The sequence below is a fragment of the Melozone crissalis genome, unplaced genomic scaffold (genome assembly GCF_028551555.1).
Source record: "Melozone crissalis strain CALT ecotype California unplaced genomic scaffold, PUWL_Pcris_2 ptg000045l_1, whole genome shotgun sequence".
Taxonomy (NCBI): domain Eukaryota; kingdom Metazoa; phylum Chordata; class Aves; order Passeriformes; family Passerellidae; genus Melozone; species Melozone crissalis.
Window position 1 is genome coordinate 15932511 of NW_026535823.1, and position 19955 is coordinate 15952465.

The following is a 19955-nucleotide window of genomic DNA, read 5'->3' on the forward strand; positions in this document are numbered from 1 at the left end:
GTACACACCACAGGAGCAGTTAGGAAGTCCAGCGCCACCAGGCCACCTTGACTCTGTCCCAGACGGCCGAGAGCGAGTCCAGCGCGGGGCGCACGTCCAGGATGGTGAACTGGTAGTTCTCATCCACCGCCCCGCCGTCGTAGTAATCGATGACGTAGCGCACCTCCTTGCCACAGCGGTCAACGATCCAGTCGTGCCTGTCAAAGGGCAGCTCGTACCTGCAGGGGACAGGGAACACCCCATGGAGGCATTAATGGGGATTATGAACCTGGGAGAGGGAGGCCCATTCAAGATTTGTTTGTCTGTAACATCCCACTAGTACATCTATCTCCTGGCAATTCTAACTTGCAATCCCAGTTCTGAAACATCTTTACATTAATTCCACACCATGTTTTCAGACACATTTCTCCAGCATCCCTTTTTGACCAACAACTGCTAAGACCTGGCAATGCAGTAACCATTGTAACAGTAGCTGCAAACCCCACAGGACTTTTTCAATGTTCATCCCACCACATAGACTCTAAAGAGGCTGTCAAGTGCAAAAAGCAGGTGGGGAGCTGAGAAACATTCAAAAAAAGTCAAAAATAGCAAAAAAAAGACTGAGAGTCTTGACACCTTTTTTCTGAAAAGTCCTACGTACCCCATCCATGAACGTATTCTGGCTCTTGGTGAGTACTCCTTCGCTTTGCCTCCAAACCGCATCAGTGAGGGCCCACATGGACATTCCCTGTGCACACAATTAAAAAGGAAAAGAGTTTTCACCTGTTAACACAGTCTTATTTTCACTGATTAAACCATTATGGTAATTCGTTTTAGCAACCCAGAAACTGAGTAGAAAAAAGCAACAGTAAAAAATTAATTACAAGTGATATAACCCAACATTTTTCCTTTTTTTAAAGCTTTGAAAAGTCACCCAGTTTCTGTCCGCACTTACTGCTGGTATGATAAAGTATCCCTGACCTGCTCCAAACCATTGTTCTAATTTGTCAACAAAGCAGTTCTCTGCAAATCTAATCCACAGATTTAACAGATTAAAGAATAGAAAACCTTAATCCAAACTACTGTGTAAAAATGATCATGGAATTTCAGAGAAAAAAATTTACAATACCAAATGCTTAACTAGTCTGTGTCTTGTAGGAACAGGGACTATGCTGATCTAAAAAGTAACAGTCTTGTCACCAGTCATGCTAATCTAAGTTTACAATTCATATCTTTGTAATAATATTACAAATATTCCATATGCAACATTTCACAGGTACGTACGTAGCATGTAGAGCTTCCCACTTCAAAATCTCCTTCCAAGCTTGCTCATTATTTTGATTATGAATCTTAATAATGTTGGTCATGTCTTCACTTGTTATGTCATCATCTTTCCACCTCCACCTAAAAAATAAGAACTTGAAAATAGTTTATAAACATTACAGCATAACTACCTTCCTAGCTTTATCTGATAAACTTTTGAATGAAGATTTACAGCTATATGCAACAAGTATGCAAACTTCTGGCTCATCTGCTTAAGCATCTTGAGAACCACTTCATTTTCTGTGCACAAGTGTGGTTATGCAACTTATCATCACAGAGATCTACAAATTCTACATAGCTAAATTAACAGCTTAACTGGATCAGAAAGTTATCAGGATGCGCAAACATCACCACATCCACAGTATTCATAAAAAATGCTTAGGAAAAATCCCACTTGCATTCCTAATGCACAGAAGTCCTGTATTCAATGCATTTTGCAAACACTTAGGAATACTTTCCATCTCTCTTGACACTGCATTTTGACTGCATGTGTGCTTCCAATTCAACTAGCATAACCTTAAGACATTTCAGTGTTTACAGGAGCCAAACCTGTATGTTCCATCCAGGCTGCTTATGTCATATTGAGTTACGAACCACATTGACATGTAGGAAAAAGAATTACTATTGCTCCAAAAGTAAACTACCTGTAAACTTCACCTGTTAGAGAATGACAAATCATTACAAAAGAACAAGGAAACATCAGCACAGGAGGATTTTTAGTCTTGCCTACACTAAATCTTTGTAAATACTAAAAATATTTACTTGCAAATTTCCCCAGTTTCAGCAATTGTGCAAAGTTAGAAGTTCTCACATAGAACTTCTGCTGTCATTTCACAGCATTAGCATGAAACCAACTGGCAATCATGCAGTTGGCATGACTGCCATCATGCAAACTTTGCCTACCCCTGTACAGGGACTTTTAAGAAAATCTTCTGAGCCACTAGCAGTTGCTTGACATTTTTTACAATCCTCCTAATCACTAGAAGACACACGGCTTTTTGAGACTGACTCACCCTTTAAAATATAAAGATGTTTATAAGAAAAGTCCTTTTTTAAAAGAGCTGTCTTATTATTTACTGGTTAAAATCCACAAACACTCAAAAAAAAAAAAAAAAAACCCCAAAAAAACCCAAGAACAATAACTAATGATACTAGTTCATGAATTCTAGGCTCACAGACATATCTGATAGTTCACAGTGTATTTACCCTTTTCTTAGCATAGCATTCCAGAACATTTGCTCTGAAGGATAGACCCATTTCTTGTCAGAATGTGCTCTAGGAATGGAAGATTCTTCTCTAACAGTTGACAATGGAAATGGTTGACCTGGAGATGGCTGCTGATTGGGAGGAGGCATCTAGAGAACAAGGAGAACCAAAAACAAACTACATTATTAACATTTTGGTAAGTTACAGTGTTTGCGAAAAATCAAAGCATGATCAATCAACTCCTACAAAGATCAAGAAGTTCAGCCTTTACTTAATTCCACCAATTTTTTTTTTTTTTTTGCAGCAGAACTCTTTGCACAAGTTTGTCATCAGGAGACTACAGGAAAGCTTTCTGCGTAAACTTCAATTTTCAAAAGAGCAATGCTTTTTGTAAATCAGAGGAAATCTTAGAGATGCTAATCAGAACTCAACCATACTGCTGTTACACAGAAACTAAAATCCAACAATGCATCATAAAAAACATTTATGTAACTAGTAAATAGAGAGCAAAAGTTATCTTTAAAAACAGGAAAATCACCAGAGATGTAAATTTTAATACAGTGTTAAATAAGATGTGACTTGTTTTTAAATAAAAAATTGCACAAAAAAGAGTAAAAGCAGTTTTAAAAATAAAACAATAATGTTATTTCTCAGAGTTTCCAGCTTACATAGTAACACTATTTACATTTTTGGGTATAATACTTCAAAAGGAAGAAGACTAAAGAAAACATGTGAAGTAAGCAAAAGTTACCATATTGCTGGGATCTATGTCATCTTTCATTTGAGATGCACCAGACTTCACAGGACATGCTACAAACTCATAAGCTCTTTCTTGATGTGCAGGAACATCATCTGTGTTCTCAGTGCTATGATCAGCAGTCTTCATATGCATTGGACAACCTTAAACACAACAGCAGTATATATTTTGTTACAAGATGAAAACTCTAATACATGAAATGGAAAAGTTAATTGAAGGCTCATGTAAATGCAAACGGGTACTTCACTATTTCTTCTGAGCTTTTTAACAGTTTTGACTGCTCTCTTTCCTGCAAAAGGACCCAAAATCATTATAAGATCTGAGTTTCCTGTGTAGTCTCTGAATGCTCATTTCCTATCCCCCATCCTGGTCCCAATACTGAACTGTTTGTACTTGAGACTTGCTCAGCGACCCAGTGCATTGACTGAGTCAACAGAGGAGCTGATGTCCTTCTCCAGGCATCCATCTCACTCCACCCTTGTGCAGCCCTTTTCCAGATGCACAGTTTTTAGTGACAACCAATCAACTCACCACCATCTCTGAGGGGCTCCCTGACCCTCTGTGGCTGTGCCACACCATGGAACAGATCTGCAGGGCCCTTAGGAAACCTTACTGGAAGCAACCCACAGCTTCTACAGTAAGCACCTCCTGTCTCTACAAACAAAGCAGCCTGCACAGTGTGTGCTGAACAAGTGACTCCTCCTAAGGAAAATTTACTTGAGAATTACTTTTGTTGAACAAAACCCTCAAGTTTATCTGAAGAATTTCTCCCTCCCCCCCACCAAGATTTTCAGTCTTGTTTCCACGCAGAGTTTAGCTCATTTAGGTTTCAAGAATGATTACCGCTCATTTTTTCTTGGTGCATGGGACATTCTGAAGGTGGAGACGCCGCCTGGTATTGCCTGGATGCATTCGGTGGCTGCTCTGTGGCAGCCGGGGAGGACGCGGACAAACCCATGGCCTCTGCACACCGGGCCTTTCAAGATCAAATTTCTAAACAAAAAGAAAGCAAACATTCGTAACACAAAACTATACTGGCTACTTATTAAGGTGAACGCCAAGTGCAGGTGCAGTACTGCACCACAAATTAAAAAATTAACTGAAAAATCGATTTAAGTAACAAGCTTCCAGCCCAAACAAAACTCAAGGCCCTAGCGGGGCTGCCCCGAGCTGCTGCCCAGGCTCCTCACGGTCCCGTCGTGTGTGCCCGCATGCCCTGAAGGACAGCGTCTCCCGCCCCGGCCCGGCCCCCGCCGTGACCGAGCCGCAAGGTCAGGGCAGGCCCGCCCCTCTGCGCGGCCCGGCCGCCCCAGCGCCGCCTCCCAGCGCCGCCTCCCAGCGCCGCCGAGCCCGGCGCTGCCGCTGCCCCGCCGCGCCCCGCACATCCTCCGCACCCTCATCCTCCTCGTGCTCCTCTCCTCACCTCACCTCGCCTCGCCCGGCACGGCCGGCGCCTCCGCGGCGGCCCCGAGCTCCTCGCGAGAACGCGGCCCCGCTGCACGCCTGCGCCCGCCGGCGAGGGGCGGGCACGGGGCCGGCTCCCCGCCCAGCTCCCGGCCCGTGTTCCCGCCCGCCGCCAGGGTTGCGGGAGCGGGGCCGGGCACGGGGCCGGGTCTCCTCTCGGGGGCGGGCGCGGGCCTGGGTCCCCTCCCGCCGCCGGGCACGGGCCTGGGCCCCCCGCGGCCCCGGGGCTGAGCCCTCGCCCAGCGCCCTGCTGCCTAGGCCTGGCAGCCCGGGGACGAGAGCCGGGTCCGAACTTGCCAGCGAGAGCGAACTGTGCCAAGAGAGGCTCGCGGGAAGCCTCGGGCAGCTGCGCTCGCACCTCGTGCTGTGGGCTTGTTTGTGAAATCATTGCCCCTTACAACCGCGAATAATTGCTTAAGTATAGAAGGAACCTACAACTTACTAGCAGCACCGGTACCTTAAAGGTGTATCCTCTTTAGTATTGAACTTGCGGAAATAGTAAAGTTGTTTAGGATTATTTTTAAACATCAACTAGCCAAGAAAAGTATTTCAGCTCTTTTAAGGTTTCCTAAGCAAACTGCCTCATTTCCAAGCTAGAAGATGCATTTTACCTGCACGTGTGAAGTACCGTGCATAACACACAGAAGATGGAGCTCAGTGCGCATCAAAGCACAGAACATTAACTTCATCACAGCCCTTTTTGACCAACAAGTGCTAACACCTGGCTGTAACAGTAGGTACAAACCCCACAGGACTATTTCAATGTTCATCCCACCACGTGTTCTCTAAAGAAGCTGTCAAGTGCAAAAAGCAGGTGGGCAGCCGAGAAACATTCATTATAAATGTACAACAATTAGAACTGATTTAAGAAATAACTATAGTTTTTTCCCAAATAGTCTATTTAATTGTAACATTTAAAAATAGAACTAAAGGATAAAGGAATTTAATCTTCAAGTGACAGTTATTACAGTAGCATGGGATGAAGAAAATCCAAACTTTTACATGCCATCTTTCAAAGTAGGATCTTTCTTATTAACAAGGACATTGCCATTCAGTGTGAAAATGAAATAAAAATACAAGTATAATACAATACCAAACATTCATCCTTTCAGTCATTTTTGCCCTTTTATAGTCTTGATTACTTAAGAGGAAATTATTTTCTACCCTCTCTGCACGCAGAAATTATTAGCACAGCATATCAAGAACCTTAAGATAGAAATTTAGCATTGTGTCAATAACTGAATCTCTACTATATGCCCTAGAAAACATTCTGATTGCCTCCATACTTTCCCAGTTCAGGCATATTTGGCTTTGCTGCAGTATCCAAGACTACACTCACAGTAACAGCTGTGTAAGCAGCACTGAACAATCATTTTATGTCTTCCCTTGCTACACATACAGAACCACAGATCAGTTTGAGTTAGAAGGGACCTTAAAGATCCTCTCATTCCAACCCCTGTGCCATAGGCAGGGACACCTTCCCCATGAAAGGAATGAGAAGGAGGTGTCTTTAAAAACAAGCTGTGGGCTTGATGGCAGATATGGTCAGATGCAGAGGTGAAAAGCAATGGGGGAAACCACAAATTCCATAGGAATTCCACTAATTGACACAGTCTGCTACTCACTCAAGACTGTGCTAAATCTCTGGATTTAGAGAAAAAGAATGGAGACACAAGGAAAAAGAGGGTGGGGGGTATTCGGTGTTTCAGGGAGTCTGTACCTCTGAAGTACCTCAGCCAATGGGGAGAGAGGAAGAATGCGGCAGGGAAATTAGGGTAAAAAGGAGGCTGTGTGCCCTAAAAATTTTGAGACCCCATGGGAATGCCCGATGACCTCTCCTTTTATTTGAACAAAGTTACAGGACTCCTCTGTCTCCTTTTTAGACATAAACCTTAGGTGTTTGTGGATTAATTTTCCTGACACCTACACCAGGTAGCTCAAAGCCTCATCCAACCTGGCCGTCAACAGGGGCATCCACAGCTTCACTGGGCAACCTGTTCCAGTGTCTCACCACTCTCACAGGGAAGAATTTCTCTTAACATCCAATCTAAACCTGCCCTCTTTCAGTTTAAATCCATTCCCCTTTATCCCATCACCACATGCCTCTGTAAAAGGTCTCTCTCCAGCTCTCCTGTAGCCCCTTTACATATTGGAAGGGGCTCTGGAGTTTCCACAGAGCCTTCTCTTCTCCAGGCTGAACAGCCACAAGTCACCCATCCTGTCTTCACTTAACGACACTATTTAATAAGATCCTCCCAGAGAGCAACTGAAATCTCTGCTTCTAAATATATTTCAAATCAGTGGCAGAAGGACTCTATAGTAAAACAGATTTTGTTTCTCTGATGTTCTCAAATGGAAAATTGCTTCTACTCCTTCCTCTCCAAGTACATAATGCTGTAGATGTCAGTATGCCATCTCCCTGCTTCCACCATCACTCTCCACAAGCAACAGCTGCACCATTACTCATTGCATGGATACTAGTTTTCACTACTGTAAGATAAGCCAAGTAGCAAAAATTTTTTTACTAATGTAAAGGCTTCTTCACAAAGAGCACCAAGGTCCCAGTCTCAATGAAGCAGAGTCTGCCCATAGGTATATTGCACTGTGAACTCCAGAAGAGTAGAGCAAAAGAAGACACCACAGTACTCCAACTTCTAAAATATGACAGATATCCATTGCAAATATTGATTTTTTGTTTTAATCTTAGTGCAAAATTATCACACCAATATGAGGAGAGAAACCAAAGTTTTCAGCAAGAGTACAAAGAGTAATAAAAAAATTTAGGAAAAAAATGAAAAGCACCCGTGCATTCAAATATGACAAAGAAGTGGATATAAAAAATACTTCCTATATCCTACATCTTAGGGAGAGATAATGTTTCTCACACTTTAAGCAAGATTTGTTGAATGCATCAGTTTAAGAATGGCTCACTGAAAGGCATCCCTTGTTCCCAGCCGTACCCAGTCCTTCCTTCCCACTATTCAGTGTTAAAAGCTGCCTGGTGCCAATACAAAGGCCTCCTACCAAGCCCCATTTTCCTTCCTCAAGCAGTTGGAAATCTGACCTATATAGCATCTGACCCCAAAGAACATCTGTTCCCAGAAACTCCCACTCGCTTTCTAACAGACCCATTAGTTAATGAGTAGTTTACTACACTAGCAGTGTAAAATTAGTACCTTAAGTGTATAATCTACAAATGCAACTAAATACCCTTCAAAAAATGAAAGGAAAAAAAGTAAAAACACTGTACTGCTTTGTGTTTTCTTCAAGCAATTTAACCACTGCATAACACAAGAAAACCCAAAGAAACCTGTGCTTGGAAGCCAGTGGTTAAGATATAAAACAGCAGCGATCTCTAGGGATGCTCAAAGAAACCTGTGGGCTTTACCACACAATTCATACTTCCATGCACATAGAGAACCTAGCAATTGCCATACTGAGGAACTTAATTGCCATTTTAGTATTCAGTAAGGGACTGTGTAGTGCATCATATTTATAACATGCTGACAACAGCAGCTCTTTATCCCCAGAACCTTCAGAAAACTGTCCAGTCTATGCCCTGGCACATGTGGTATTGCAAGACAATGCAATACAATTATACTACCCAATCCAAAAGTTCTTCCCCAATACATAAATTTACATAATATACAATTCCCCAATACACAAATTTGGAGTTTAAGTTACATTCCTGGCCCCTGTGATGTCCTACATAGAATTTCAGCATTCAAAATTCCAACCACCTGAGCAACAGTGGGGCTCAGACCTCATACATCCATCTTCACCTTCTTTAAAATAAATAAGATACAGCATGAAATCTCAAGATACCATTAAAGCCAGTTGTTTCAGAATTTAACCCCCCAAACTGTTCTTTCATGAAGTACTCATTATAGGTACATAAGCTCTTACCATATTAAGAAAGAAAGATTCACAAAATAAGGAGCTGTGTTCTTTCCTTTATTATGATGTACCAATACCTTGCATACAACATGCAATTTATTGCTTATTGACATTATTGCATATATCAAAGGGGAAAAAATCAGCCAATATAATTTTATGCAAGCTCCTAAACTGTTCAAACAAAATATAGAAATGCTTTACAATATCACTGAAATGCTAACAAAGAATTCAGATTCTTTCCTGTAATAGAAAGTAAATTTAAACCCATAATACTTAATAATTCACTTTGCTATGACGGATTACTTTTATCACCAATCTTCAGAATTGTTATATTGCATGTTTAAGTTCTTGTGCCATGATAAGGATTGCTACTCCAATCAGGTCACATTACTAGCTGAATTTAATAATGTGATCCTGACATTTTGTGACAGTATTAGAATTTACTGCAAACCAGATTGTCAAGATTTACCAGAAATCAGTCTAGCAGAATCTACAGTTTTCATCCTGAATCTGCACATAAGTTAGCTAAACTCATCAAATTTCTTCTTAGATAGATAATATAAACATTTTCAAATTACAGGCTCCATTACTTATGCCTAACTTGTAACTTATTTGTTCCAAACAGGTTTTCCAATTTGATTTTATAACAGGTTAGCTGTGCTTATTCTACATAAATAGGTATCTGTCAATATTGAAGAAAACACTGTTTGGTAAATGCATGCTAGAAACAAATCCAGGACATTTGGATGTGTGCATATTAAGTGTGCAAATTATATAGCCGAGCTCATGATTAGCCCTTTTCCTCCCTTCCCCTTATGATTTGGTGTTTCTTGTGAAACTGGAATAGGATTACTATAAACAAAACCACATTGCATTCAAAATTTTGTATTCTGTATTACAGCTTAGTATTCATATTTAAATGTTGCTTTCAAACCTAGCAAATTTTTAAAAATACCAAAATTTAAAAACTTAGAAGACCATTTACATGCAACATGTTCCATTTGGGTGCAGATTCTCATATACTTAAATATTTATAGGCTCATAAAAGCATGTCCTGTCCACAAGACAAGTACAATGTTTGACATCCCACACATAGATTAAAAATAAAGATACAATACAGAATATTTTATTTACTTTTATGTTTTCAATTTCAGTAAGTAGGAAGTTATAAATAGCACACTGAATCATTATGTGGTTGATACCAAGCCATGCTGATCTCTTCATACTTCACTCTCTTACAGACACTTCTTTTACTCACAACTAGGTTAAAAATGTATATACTTAGTATTAAACAGATGCCCTCTCTCAGTTCAGGACATCACACAATGAAACTGTTCTCAGAAGAAATTTTGCCAAAATATTTCTTATACCAAACAATATGATTTATTCTTCATACCTACCTTCCATTCTTTACTGAGCTATAAAGTGCTTGGTTATTATAAATAGAACAAGACTTGAAAGGAGGTAGCTAGTAGGAATTTTTAATGGATAAGAAACCTTACCAAGTGTTACCATCTAAAAGTATGACTTGACGCTTTATCCCAGATCTCTAAACAACCCAGGCAGCACATATTTCAACTTCTCTGCCATAAAAACAACTTTCAAGTTGCTTTCAGAAAATCCTAAGAATTTCACCTAATACAGATTTTACCCAGGTTTGGATGAAGGTTAAAAGTTCACAAATATTATCACTATTTCCATCTGGCCGCCATCAATCAGGGTATCAGCAATGAAGTTCCATTCTTTTTCTGCCTGTATTCCACAGACAGAGAAATCTGACCAGGAACAAACCTTCCCTCGTGGAGTTCCTTGTAGCCAGATAATGCTATTGTACAGTAGGGTATTAAATTATGAAAGGGGCTTGCAATAGTTTTCAGTCTTCCATACTTGCATTTTTTCATCTGAAAATTTTAGTCCCTTTCTGTTTGCTTCATTGATGGCTTTCAGCAGCAGCCAACAGCACAGCAGACCCTAAGCTGGAGTCATTGTCAAGCAGCCCTTTATTTTCCTGACTGGCTCAGCAGAAGCATCACAAAACAATTTTTCAGACTTCTCTATTAAATTGTCTTTTACATAAAGCTTGAACATACATATGCTTAAACACACACAAAGCCATGAGAAAAAGTCCTCTTCATACAATAATCAACAACTGGTATTCCATTTTGTACAGCTTGAAAGTTCTAAAGAATAAAATTTCATTTTCCATTGCGAACAGAGACACAAACACCTAAACCTTTTTGCTATGTATCTGTCTGCTGTTGTCCCAAGCACAGCAGTAGGAAGACATCTGGATCTCTAGGTGTGTACTCAAAGTCTTCTCCTCCTCTCCTCTTTAAAGCTGCCTGAATGCATTTGCTCACTTGTGTAGGCTTTTACCCTTAGGTTGTTAGTTCTGCAATATGAGTAATCTTCTCCCACAATATTTGAAGCAAAGATGGAAGTCATTCTCTTCCAAACACTGTGACTATTTAAACTTTTAATGAACTTTAGTACATAATTTGGAATTGTTAAGAACTTATATATGAAGCCAGCTCCCCTTATTTTCCTGTGCACGTATTTAATTTTTCAATGAATTATATGTTTTAAGTAATTAAGTTATTAAATTATGGAGTTCCCTCAAGATAGCATGTATTTATAGAGGTAAAGTAGGCTTCAGAGATGTAATTCTTACCACTGAAGAATTCCCACAGATAACCCATACAGCATCCCTGTTATGTGAGCCTCCACTGAAATCCACTGAAACACTCTGAGAAAATGAGTATTTGAAGTATACTTCCTCTCTGCAAGTACTGATTCCACAATCAGTTACAGAACACCTGACCTACCACTCTCCTGCAGAGTTCTGAAAGTGGTATTTACTCATCTTTTGATGAAAAATTAAAGCCATATAAAAGAGAAACTTGCATTTCTACATACAGCCTAACTGGTACCAATAGTCTGTCCCATGATCAGCAAGCTACTGTCACCTGGTATTGAAGAACGGAAAAGAAAAGAAAACCAAGCTATTTTTTACAAGATCACTCCTTCCATTTGATATGCCCATAGAAAAGACACCTGGTGACATGCCAAGAGTCTGCTTTTACAATGCATCTGTTAAAAAATAAAGTTTTAAGCCACTAATAAGATATTACATTCAAAAGCATTTGTTACGATGCTAATTACCATGCATTTACTTTTCTGCATAAAAAAGCAAAGACACAAGCTTACAACATTAAATTTTATCAATATTTCACCACATTTTTAAAATTAATAAAGTGCAATTAAAAAATGGGTGCCACAGCTATCTAATGTGCTGTATTATAAGCTTTTAATGGCAGGTAAAAAGTGCCCCATATACTACTGTATTCAGTACATCACAACTTTGCTGCCTGTTTACTGAAGTCTTTGCTGAAACCACAGCTGTTAATAGTTTTTTAAATAAGAAAATTTTCTTCTGATGCATCAGGACATAACTGTAATAACTTTTTTTAAAAAAATATAAAATTTAGAGCTAATGCATTGCAAAACAGGTTTTTAATTACACTAATTTTGTGCAGCAATGCAAAATACTAGCTGTTCTAAAAGAATTATCTCACTGCTCTTCAATCCTGGATTGTTGGCCAAAGTGTAGTATGAAGAGTTTTGGATTGGTTTTTGTTTCTAAATCTAGTTTTAACATCAATTTTATTATAGCTTGACTTACTTTTTTTTCCCCCCTATCAAACACAAGTCTATCTAGAAGTGGAAGAAGTAGGGCATTTTAATGAATGGCCTCTACTGACAACAAAATATTTAAAATACTGAAATATTAAAATCAATGTAAGAAATTATAAATTTCAGAAACTTTTCATGAATTATCACCCTAAGAGCTTCTCCAAATCATCTTATCAATTTTTTAATCCTACTTCCCTAAAAAGAAAAGCAGACTTCTATTTTCAAGCATACTTCTCCAAAACGCTTGAATTTACTTAATTTTACAAAGGAACCAGCTTTTACAAAACTATTAATCACAGGGATCTAGTGATGTAAAAAGTAAAGAAAATATTATTTTGCATCAGGTATACTGAAATCACATTTTAAAAGATACCAGATTCTGCAAATGAGCATAAAAGATAGTCTGTTGCTTTGAGCAGCATGGACTCTGTGGATTTACTGGTACCCAAACGAGGCAATGCACTCACTCAGATCATACAGCTCAAGAGGTGAATTGTTAACTCTCCCAATCTTTTGTCTGTAGGCTGTGAAGTGTTAATAACCATGGGATCCAAACCCACAAGTACTGACAATCCTTGCTATCTCCCTCAACGAGGCAGGATTGGGAAACTTTTAGAAAAAAGCCTGCCGAGCTGAGCAATGGAACTAGGCTTTCAAAAGTGCATTTTACACAAGTCCAAACAATACTCCCTGACAGCATTTCAGCTGGGGAACTAAACTCATTGCAGCTGCCTTGGTTGGGAGGCATTTCAGCCTATGCAGCTCTCCTGGGTCTTACATGCAATTTCTGGATGAGGGGAGTGCCTAGTCCCTCACCAGGGAGGACAGCACAGGGCACTCACACCTCTGACTATGGAGGGGAGAGCTCATGTCACCCAGCTTTGTCAGAGGGAACAGGACTAATCACCCTACACAGAGTCAATATGCTACTTTTCTGTTTAAAAATAAATTGCTTAAACAGATTGCTACAATAATTGGGATGTGCACTGAAGTTGCAGTGAAAATGGACACTTTTACCACTCCTACACCAAGGAAGAAAAACCCCAGAAGTTAATCAGTCACAATTCAAGATAAAAGAAGTAAAACAAAACAAATTTACACATAAATATAGCTCTCAAAATAATTTTAAATAAAACATAACTCAGAATTTCCTCAAATTGAATCACAAATGAGATTTAGGACTATTCCTAGATGGTGAGAATCCTCTGTGATGACCTCCAAGTCTTCAAGTTCACAGACAGAGTAAATGAGTATCTATTGACAAATGTGTGGTTTAAAACAAAACAAAAAAAAAAAATTGTGTCTACAGAGGTCAACTGTTCCTTCTACAGAATTACCACACAGTTTTAGAGGAGTTTGGCACAGTTAATTCAATAGTGTTCTTAGTCAGATCTTGGATTTCTGACTTGATTAGCATCAAAAATGTGACAAAAACCCTCAACGATTCATATCAAACAGGTCATTTTTGTGATAAAAGAAAAAAGTATTACTTAAAGTTACACATCACATATACACAAGATTTTTATATCTTTGCAGTTAAATTTTGAATCTAAATAGCCAATGGTTAAAAATACTCTGAGAAGAATTGCAGCACTTCTCAAAGGTAGTAGCAGCAAAGGAAAGAGCACTTCAGTAAGAACTATGCCATTTCCACACATCATCTACAATATTAACTTACAAAAATGTTCCATGGGGAATTTAGAAGATGTACAATTGCATATAACCTAGGACAGCACATGGGAATCCGTCCCATCAATGGGAGAATTTTAACAGCTCTTAAGATATCATGTGGTCTTATAATACAGCATTTTAGATAAAATTATTCCAAAATTTCCCAAAATGGTTTGCATTCATATAAGGCAGAACAAAAAGCAGTAAAAGACTTCATAGAATCAAAGCCAAATTTTTAGCTTTTCTTGCAAAAATTAAAAAGTTGTCAAGAATGAAATCTTGATTGTTATTCCTAGAAGAAAACATAGAAACGTGCCTGGAAAATTGCACCATATCAGGAGTTTGGGGAATCTTTCATTTTCTAAAAAAACAGATATGTCAGTATTCACTGGATTTATAAAACATTTTAATCAGAGAAACCTGAGAGAAACACTTTGAACACACTGGTGGACAATAAGCAGTAACCAGTCTGCTCCTTTCTAATTTCTGATGCTTGCAACTGCTTACAACAGGCATGTGGAGCTCATCTGTGTGAGCTCTTGCTTTTATTCCTCACTGGACAGGATCCGCAAAGCGTGGCCCTGGGTGTGCAGGCAGTGTGGCTAGGGAAAGAGTAAGGTCAGTACAGAGGTAATACCTTGTTTCCATAATAGGAGCATTCCATGGCAGAAATGTGCACTGTTTCCCAAATTATTTTCATAGCAGAAATTTAATTTATGTATGATTTCTAGGCAGATTTTCCATTTCTATGAGTTTTGGCTTCCTCCTGTCCAATAAGACAAATGACCTTGTAGCATCCTTTTGCAATTTTGACCATCCACATCACATTCATAATATCCAAGACAACGCTTGAGATAATCCAGGCACTCTGGGCTGCAAATCCTAATCTCCGGAAGCCTTCTGTTCCAAATGAAGAAATGACGTGGCTGTAATACACAGGCATGACGGCAATCCTCACCACGAAGAACACAACTGTCATCAGCACACCATTGAGGATGTTGGCCTTTGAAGATTTGGGATATCCCAGTACTTCAAAAAACCACCTGCAAAAGAAGTGTTCACAAATACCAGGCAGACTTGAAGCCATCTCATTAAAAATTATTTTTCTTCAAGTTTATTTTTAATTCATCATGTATTAATTGCTTCTACCTTTATAATTTCTAAATTATTGCACTTTGTCTTGGCTTAGTTACTAATCCTTATGCTTGGCTGCACTTTTTCCCCACCACTTAAGCAGTGTATGAGATCCAGTATACTGCAGAATAACACATAGAAAACCTTGATATGAATTGTGAACCAGTTGACAAACCACATGCATTTCAGTGACTATTGTATAATATACAATAATAAAACTATAAAGAAATATTTATTACTTGCTGTTATAGTTTATACCAACAGCAGCTAAAATTCTTTGTCTCATTGAAAGCAACTCTAAAATTGCATTTGGATTTGGTAATCCAGACAGAGCTCTAATTTCTTGTAACTGGGATTTTCTGACTGCTTCTGTTCAACTCAAAACCAGAACATTTTCAGAGCCAGACATTGTCAACTCTTGATCATGTCACAACTTGGAACGTTACCCAGTGAAAAAAGATAAATCTAAAAACTGCCTTTCCATCTACTGCTGGGTCATAAATGGTCTTTAAAAAAGAATTCGTGCATATTTATTCCTAGATATAGTAGACAGGCCTAACTTATCTATTGCCTAGCACACAGAACCTGAGGGTTGAAAAAGGAACAACTAACTAATCCTTTGTCATTCACACTTAAACCAGAATAAACAAGTAAAATTTTTGCAGCAATGGCAGATGGGACCAGAGCAAAATAACTTAAATCACTGTATTCCTAATGGGGGATGGGGAAGAGAACTAAATAATCCGTTTTTCTCCAAGAAGATACAAGGCTAAAATGATTTAACAAAAAAACAGTTCTAAAGCTGGTTTTAAAAGTAATTTTTAATTTAATTACCTACAGATTATAATAATTTTTAATTACCTAGGTAATTATAAATACACTAGAAAGATTTTCCAGACATCCAGCTCTAACAGAAATATTCTAGAAATTCATTAAGCATGCAACTAGGACAATTAAAATCCAGGCACTCGAGGTGGCAGTCCAGCCCGGAAGCAAGAGCCCTCACCATAGAAACACTTACTGACATGAAAAGGAAGACCTGACATGTTTGGTCAGATTAACAATCAAAGCTCTCACTTTCAAAGATATATACAATGCAGAATCAAAAATTAATGTAAAAAATGGTTTTCAAACATACTGCAATGTGCCAGTATGTTTGCATCTGTTTAGCAACTTCCCTTTCCCAGCAAATAAAAAAAGTCTGTAAATAACAGTTACCATTACAATTTTACCCGCCACAGTTCAGAATTAATTACATAAACGTTGATACTAACATTAAAAGATCTAAATGCTTGGCATGGAGACAACATCCAATTAGAGATCCCTAACAACACAGACAGGAAACACAGAGACAGTTCTAAGATTAGAATATCTTTTATATTTTAATAAGAGCACTTTTGGTAGACTAAGAATGCAAACAAGAAGCATAATGTAAGTCGTTATCATTATCCACTACTTACTCTCTTAAGGGTCTGATTCACTTCAAATTTAATGGAAAAAAATCATGCACTAATGAGATGACATCTCTTAGTGCAAGGGACTTTATTATCTCCTGCAGCAATTTCTGCTTTTCTGAGAGAGTGCTAAATGTCAGTATTCAAAGACCCATAATCTCACCATGGGCATTTTAAAAGTATAAAATTACTTTTAAAAGTATAAATTACTTTTAATAGCCAGATGCACCACAATTCTTTCTAATGCCACAGTCTGAAAGGTAAGCATCAGAGTAGGAACCCACATGAACCCAGGATGACATCCTATCTTGATAGAAGCTGGGACAACAGCAATTCTCTAGGACATGAATAGCAATATAAACCCTTTTTTCATTAAGTTTGAGGAAATGTTTATTTAGTCTTTATTTTCTCTGTGCACACAGAGCACAGGCTGCAACAGACTGGTATCTCCCACTCATCTGCACTGGGGCAGAGGAGAGCAGCCTCTGGAGAGCTCCATTATCCCACCCTGTCCTCCTGGGAGTTTGAGTTTACCAGACCGATGTTCAAAAGGGACCACAGCACAATCTTTTTTATCTGTAAGAGCACTGAGGAATGCTACAGTGTCATAAAACACTTCAGAGGTGAAGTCACAATGCAGTAATGGGCAATAGCCTGTCTGCAGGAGGAATACAGTTTCTATTTGCATTATCCTTTCTTTATCAGACATGTGGAAAAGCAAACAGATGCCACACTTGTAGAAGCAGTAAGGCAGAAATACAGCCCAAAAGCATGGTTAAGAAAATGGCATCTGATACACTGAAAGTCCTCATCCTACCTTGCAAAAAACTGGAGAAAGAGGAGAAGACTGCAGCCCTGCTCTGCACCAAAGCCCCTCACCTGAGGTGAAGTCTTTGTGGGGCAAATCCTACCCCCAGCTGTGGCCTGAAGGCTACAGAGTAAGGGGAGAGGCCACCCTCCCCTCAGCACCATGGAACTCCAATGAGAGCTTTCCCCTTGCAGCAGTACGTGGCATTACCAGCCTCCTTTTCTGATACAGCAGCACATCAGGGAAAACACTTCAACCAGCAGCCAGGGCAGGCTCTGAGCTCTGCAGGAGAAGCTTCAGCCCCTTTCTTCTCTAACCACAGGTGTGAAGATTAACCATAACCATTATAGTTAAGTGCTGACAATAGCTTGCAGAACTGTTTTTGAAGGCAAATAAAGAATATGCATTTATATTATTCTAGATATTAAATGCATATATAAATATTGATCCATGTGTGTAGAATACTGGAAAATAAACTTCAAATTATACAGGACAATGCAATTCCATTCTAGGATTCTGATGACAATATCTTGCCTCTTTTCCTCATCCAAGAAAAAACATGCATGTTGAAGATGGCTTTATTATAAAAAATAAATGAATATACAAAAGTTAATAAAGAATATTTTATTTGTGATTTTTTTTTGTCTGGTATTTTCATAAAAAGCTGGTATTTCATACAAAGCCTGGTCTAATCCAGAAAGGAACTGGGAGATGAATACATTAGTTATACTGTTGCAGCTATAGCAGCAAAATGTTTTCATAGCAAGAAAGACTTTCATATAGTAATCCTTAGTTCAATATATATAAATTCCCTGTCAGCAGACATTCCACAACTATAAAAAGACTTCCTAAGTGACAGAAATAGTAATGCAGATTCAGTTTTAAAAGAGCTACGGAAAACCTCCCTAACCACTTACCGCTGATTGACAAAAGGAGTGGAGAACTCTGCAAGGAGACGGAAGTTTCCAAAATAAGCCAGCAGACCTTTGCTCTGGTTAGCAAAACAAAACAGACACACAAAAATCAACAATGTAGATGTGAAGTTGTCATTTGAGCCTTTAAGTATACACAGAATGATACATCATCTCAACTTCTTTAATCCAGCTGAGTTTGCCAGCTGTGGCCACGTTTCCTGCACTTTCTAAGCAAGTTTTTTCACAAAAGCTGCAATTGTCCTTCAGGTATCTCCAATCAGTAGCTTCTTACTTCAAATAAATCTTATAAGACCTACAGTTAAATGGCCATGAAAAGCTAACTAGAGAAGACTTGCACAAGTAGTCATAGATTACTAATAACCATGATAGCATTACTGCCTGAAATAATTATAAACATTTTTGATTTTTCAATGTTTAAACAAGCCCAAATAGAAACACTTTATGTTGAAGAAAAATCTCCCTGCATTGCTGTAGGAGCATATTTTGCCAAAGCAAAGACGAATTGCCAGCTCTAATTTGAGAGCAGGGAAGGGCACAGGAAGCCCTTCCTTCCCTCCTGCAGAGGGCAGGGACAGCTCTGCCAGCGGCTCTGCCAGTCCCTGCCCTGCCTGTGGGTCGGGCACAGCTCCTCCGTGGGGCACATCCACACCACATCCCCTCCAGGTGACACACACAATCCACTTACACAACTGCTGAGTAAGCAGCAGTTTGCAAGTGTAGGGATAAAAAGATTGGGGGGTTTTAATTTCCTTAGCTTCCCTGAACAACCTCTGGAGTGGGTGTCATGATTCCTCTTTTCCCCACCAAGCAAGCAAATACCCACTGCTTCAAGCTTTTCATGGCAGTTTGCACTACACCAAAGAGAAAATCTGTGTGTTTAACCAAATTCTTTTTATCCCCAAAAGGCAATTTGGAAATAACATATTTAGGGGTGACTTTCTCTGAAGGCAACAGACTGAGAGCAACACACCAGCATCCACAGGCAGAGCTATATCCACATAGAAATAAATGCTTTTAAAGAAGCTTACACTAATATTATGCTTTCTGTTTCCTCCAGAAACAGTTAATGAATTTTCAGCACAGAGGATCAGCCTTGGTAGTGGTATTTTAATTTATTTAATATTCAGCTCTAATTCACTTTCATCCGTGATAATAATAGTAAATTTAATTATCTTCAACCAGAAATAGAGTATTTAGTTGACAGCATACTTCAGGCCCGTTTAAACCCTTACATGGGAAATCTGACAGTAATCTGGCATCTCAACACTTTCAGTATTATAAGCCTGGGATTCACACAGTAGGCAGGGAAGCCATCATTAAGGTTGGAAAAGATCTGCAAGATCGAGTCCAACCCTTAACTGAGCTCTGTGTGCTCACCACTAAAGCATATCCCCAAGTGCCACATGCACACACCTTTCCAACTTCCCAGGATGGCGATTCCACCACTTCCCTGACCACCCTTTAAATGTAGAAGTTCTTCCTACTACCCAAACTAAACCTCCCCTGGCACAACTTGTGGCCAGTTCCCCTTGTCCTGTCACTTGTAACCTGGGAGACAGAAGCAGAACATAACCACTTGAAACCATTTCCCTCTAACTTTCCAACTAAATATTCAAGCTTGTGGTTTTATTGAA

The 19955-nt window shown here is 39.2% G+C and overlaps 2 protein-coding genes across 6 annotated transcripts in view; both read right to left on the reverse strand.

The window, feature by feature from the left end:
- On the reverse strand, positions 1-18342 carry LOC128942885 (holocytochrome c-type synthase). Of its 2 annotated transcripts, none has more exons than XM_054285542.1 (7): positions 18304-18342; positions 4109-4258; positions 3260-3408; positions 2509-2657; positions 1264-1383; positions 641-727; positions 1-218 (listed from the first exon to the last, which is right to left on the reverse strand). In XM_054285542.1, the coding sequence occupies exons 2-7, from the start codon at positions 4221-4223 to the stop codon at positions 20-22; spliced, it is 819 nt and encodes a 272-aa protein (XP_054141517.1). In that variant the 5' UTR covers positions 4224-4258; positions 18304-18342; the 3' UTR covers positions 1-19. The 2 variants fall into 2 exon arrangements, with proteins under 2 accessions (XP_054141517.1, XP_054141516.1); XM_054285541.1 differs by lacking the exon at positions 18304-18342 and adding an exon at positions 4694-4717.
- Positions 8663-19955, reverse strand: part of TLCD4 (TLC domain containing 4) — a 26391-nt gene continuing 15098 nt past the window's right edge. For all 4 annotated transcript variants that reach the window (XM_054285543.1, XM_054285544.1, XM_054285546.1 and 1 more), the window contains exons 6-7: positions 18304-18377; positions 8663-15033 (exon numbers count right to left, since the gene is read on the reverse strand). In XM_054285543.1, the coding sequence (XP_054141518.1) occupies positions 14718-15033; positions 18304-18377 (390 nt within the window). In that variant the 3' untranslated portion in view covers positions 8663-14717. The remainder of the gene's footprint in view (positions 15034-18303; positions 18378-19955) is intronic.

Excerpts from the sequence above, each read along its gene's own strand:
- LOC128942885 (XM_054285542.1), bottom strand. The coding sequence starts at position 4,223 with ATGGGTTTGTCCGCGTCCTCCCCGGCTGCCACAGAGCAGCCACCGAAT. Across the intron at positions 2,658-3,259 it reads ACATAGATCCCAGCAATATG|ATGCCTCCTCCCAATCAGCA; the intron begins GTAACTTTTGCT and ends CTTGTTCTCTAG. Across the intron at positions 1,384-2,508 it reads AATGCTATGCTAAGAAAAGG|GTGGAGGTGGAAAGATGATG; the intron begins GTAAATACACTG and ends CTTATTTTTTAG.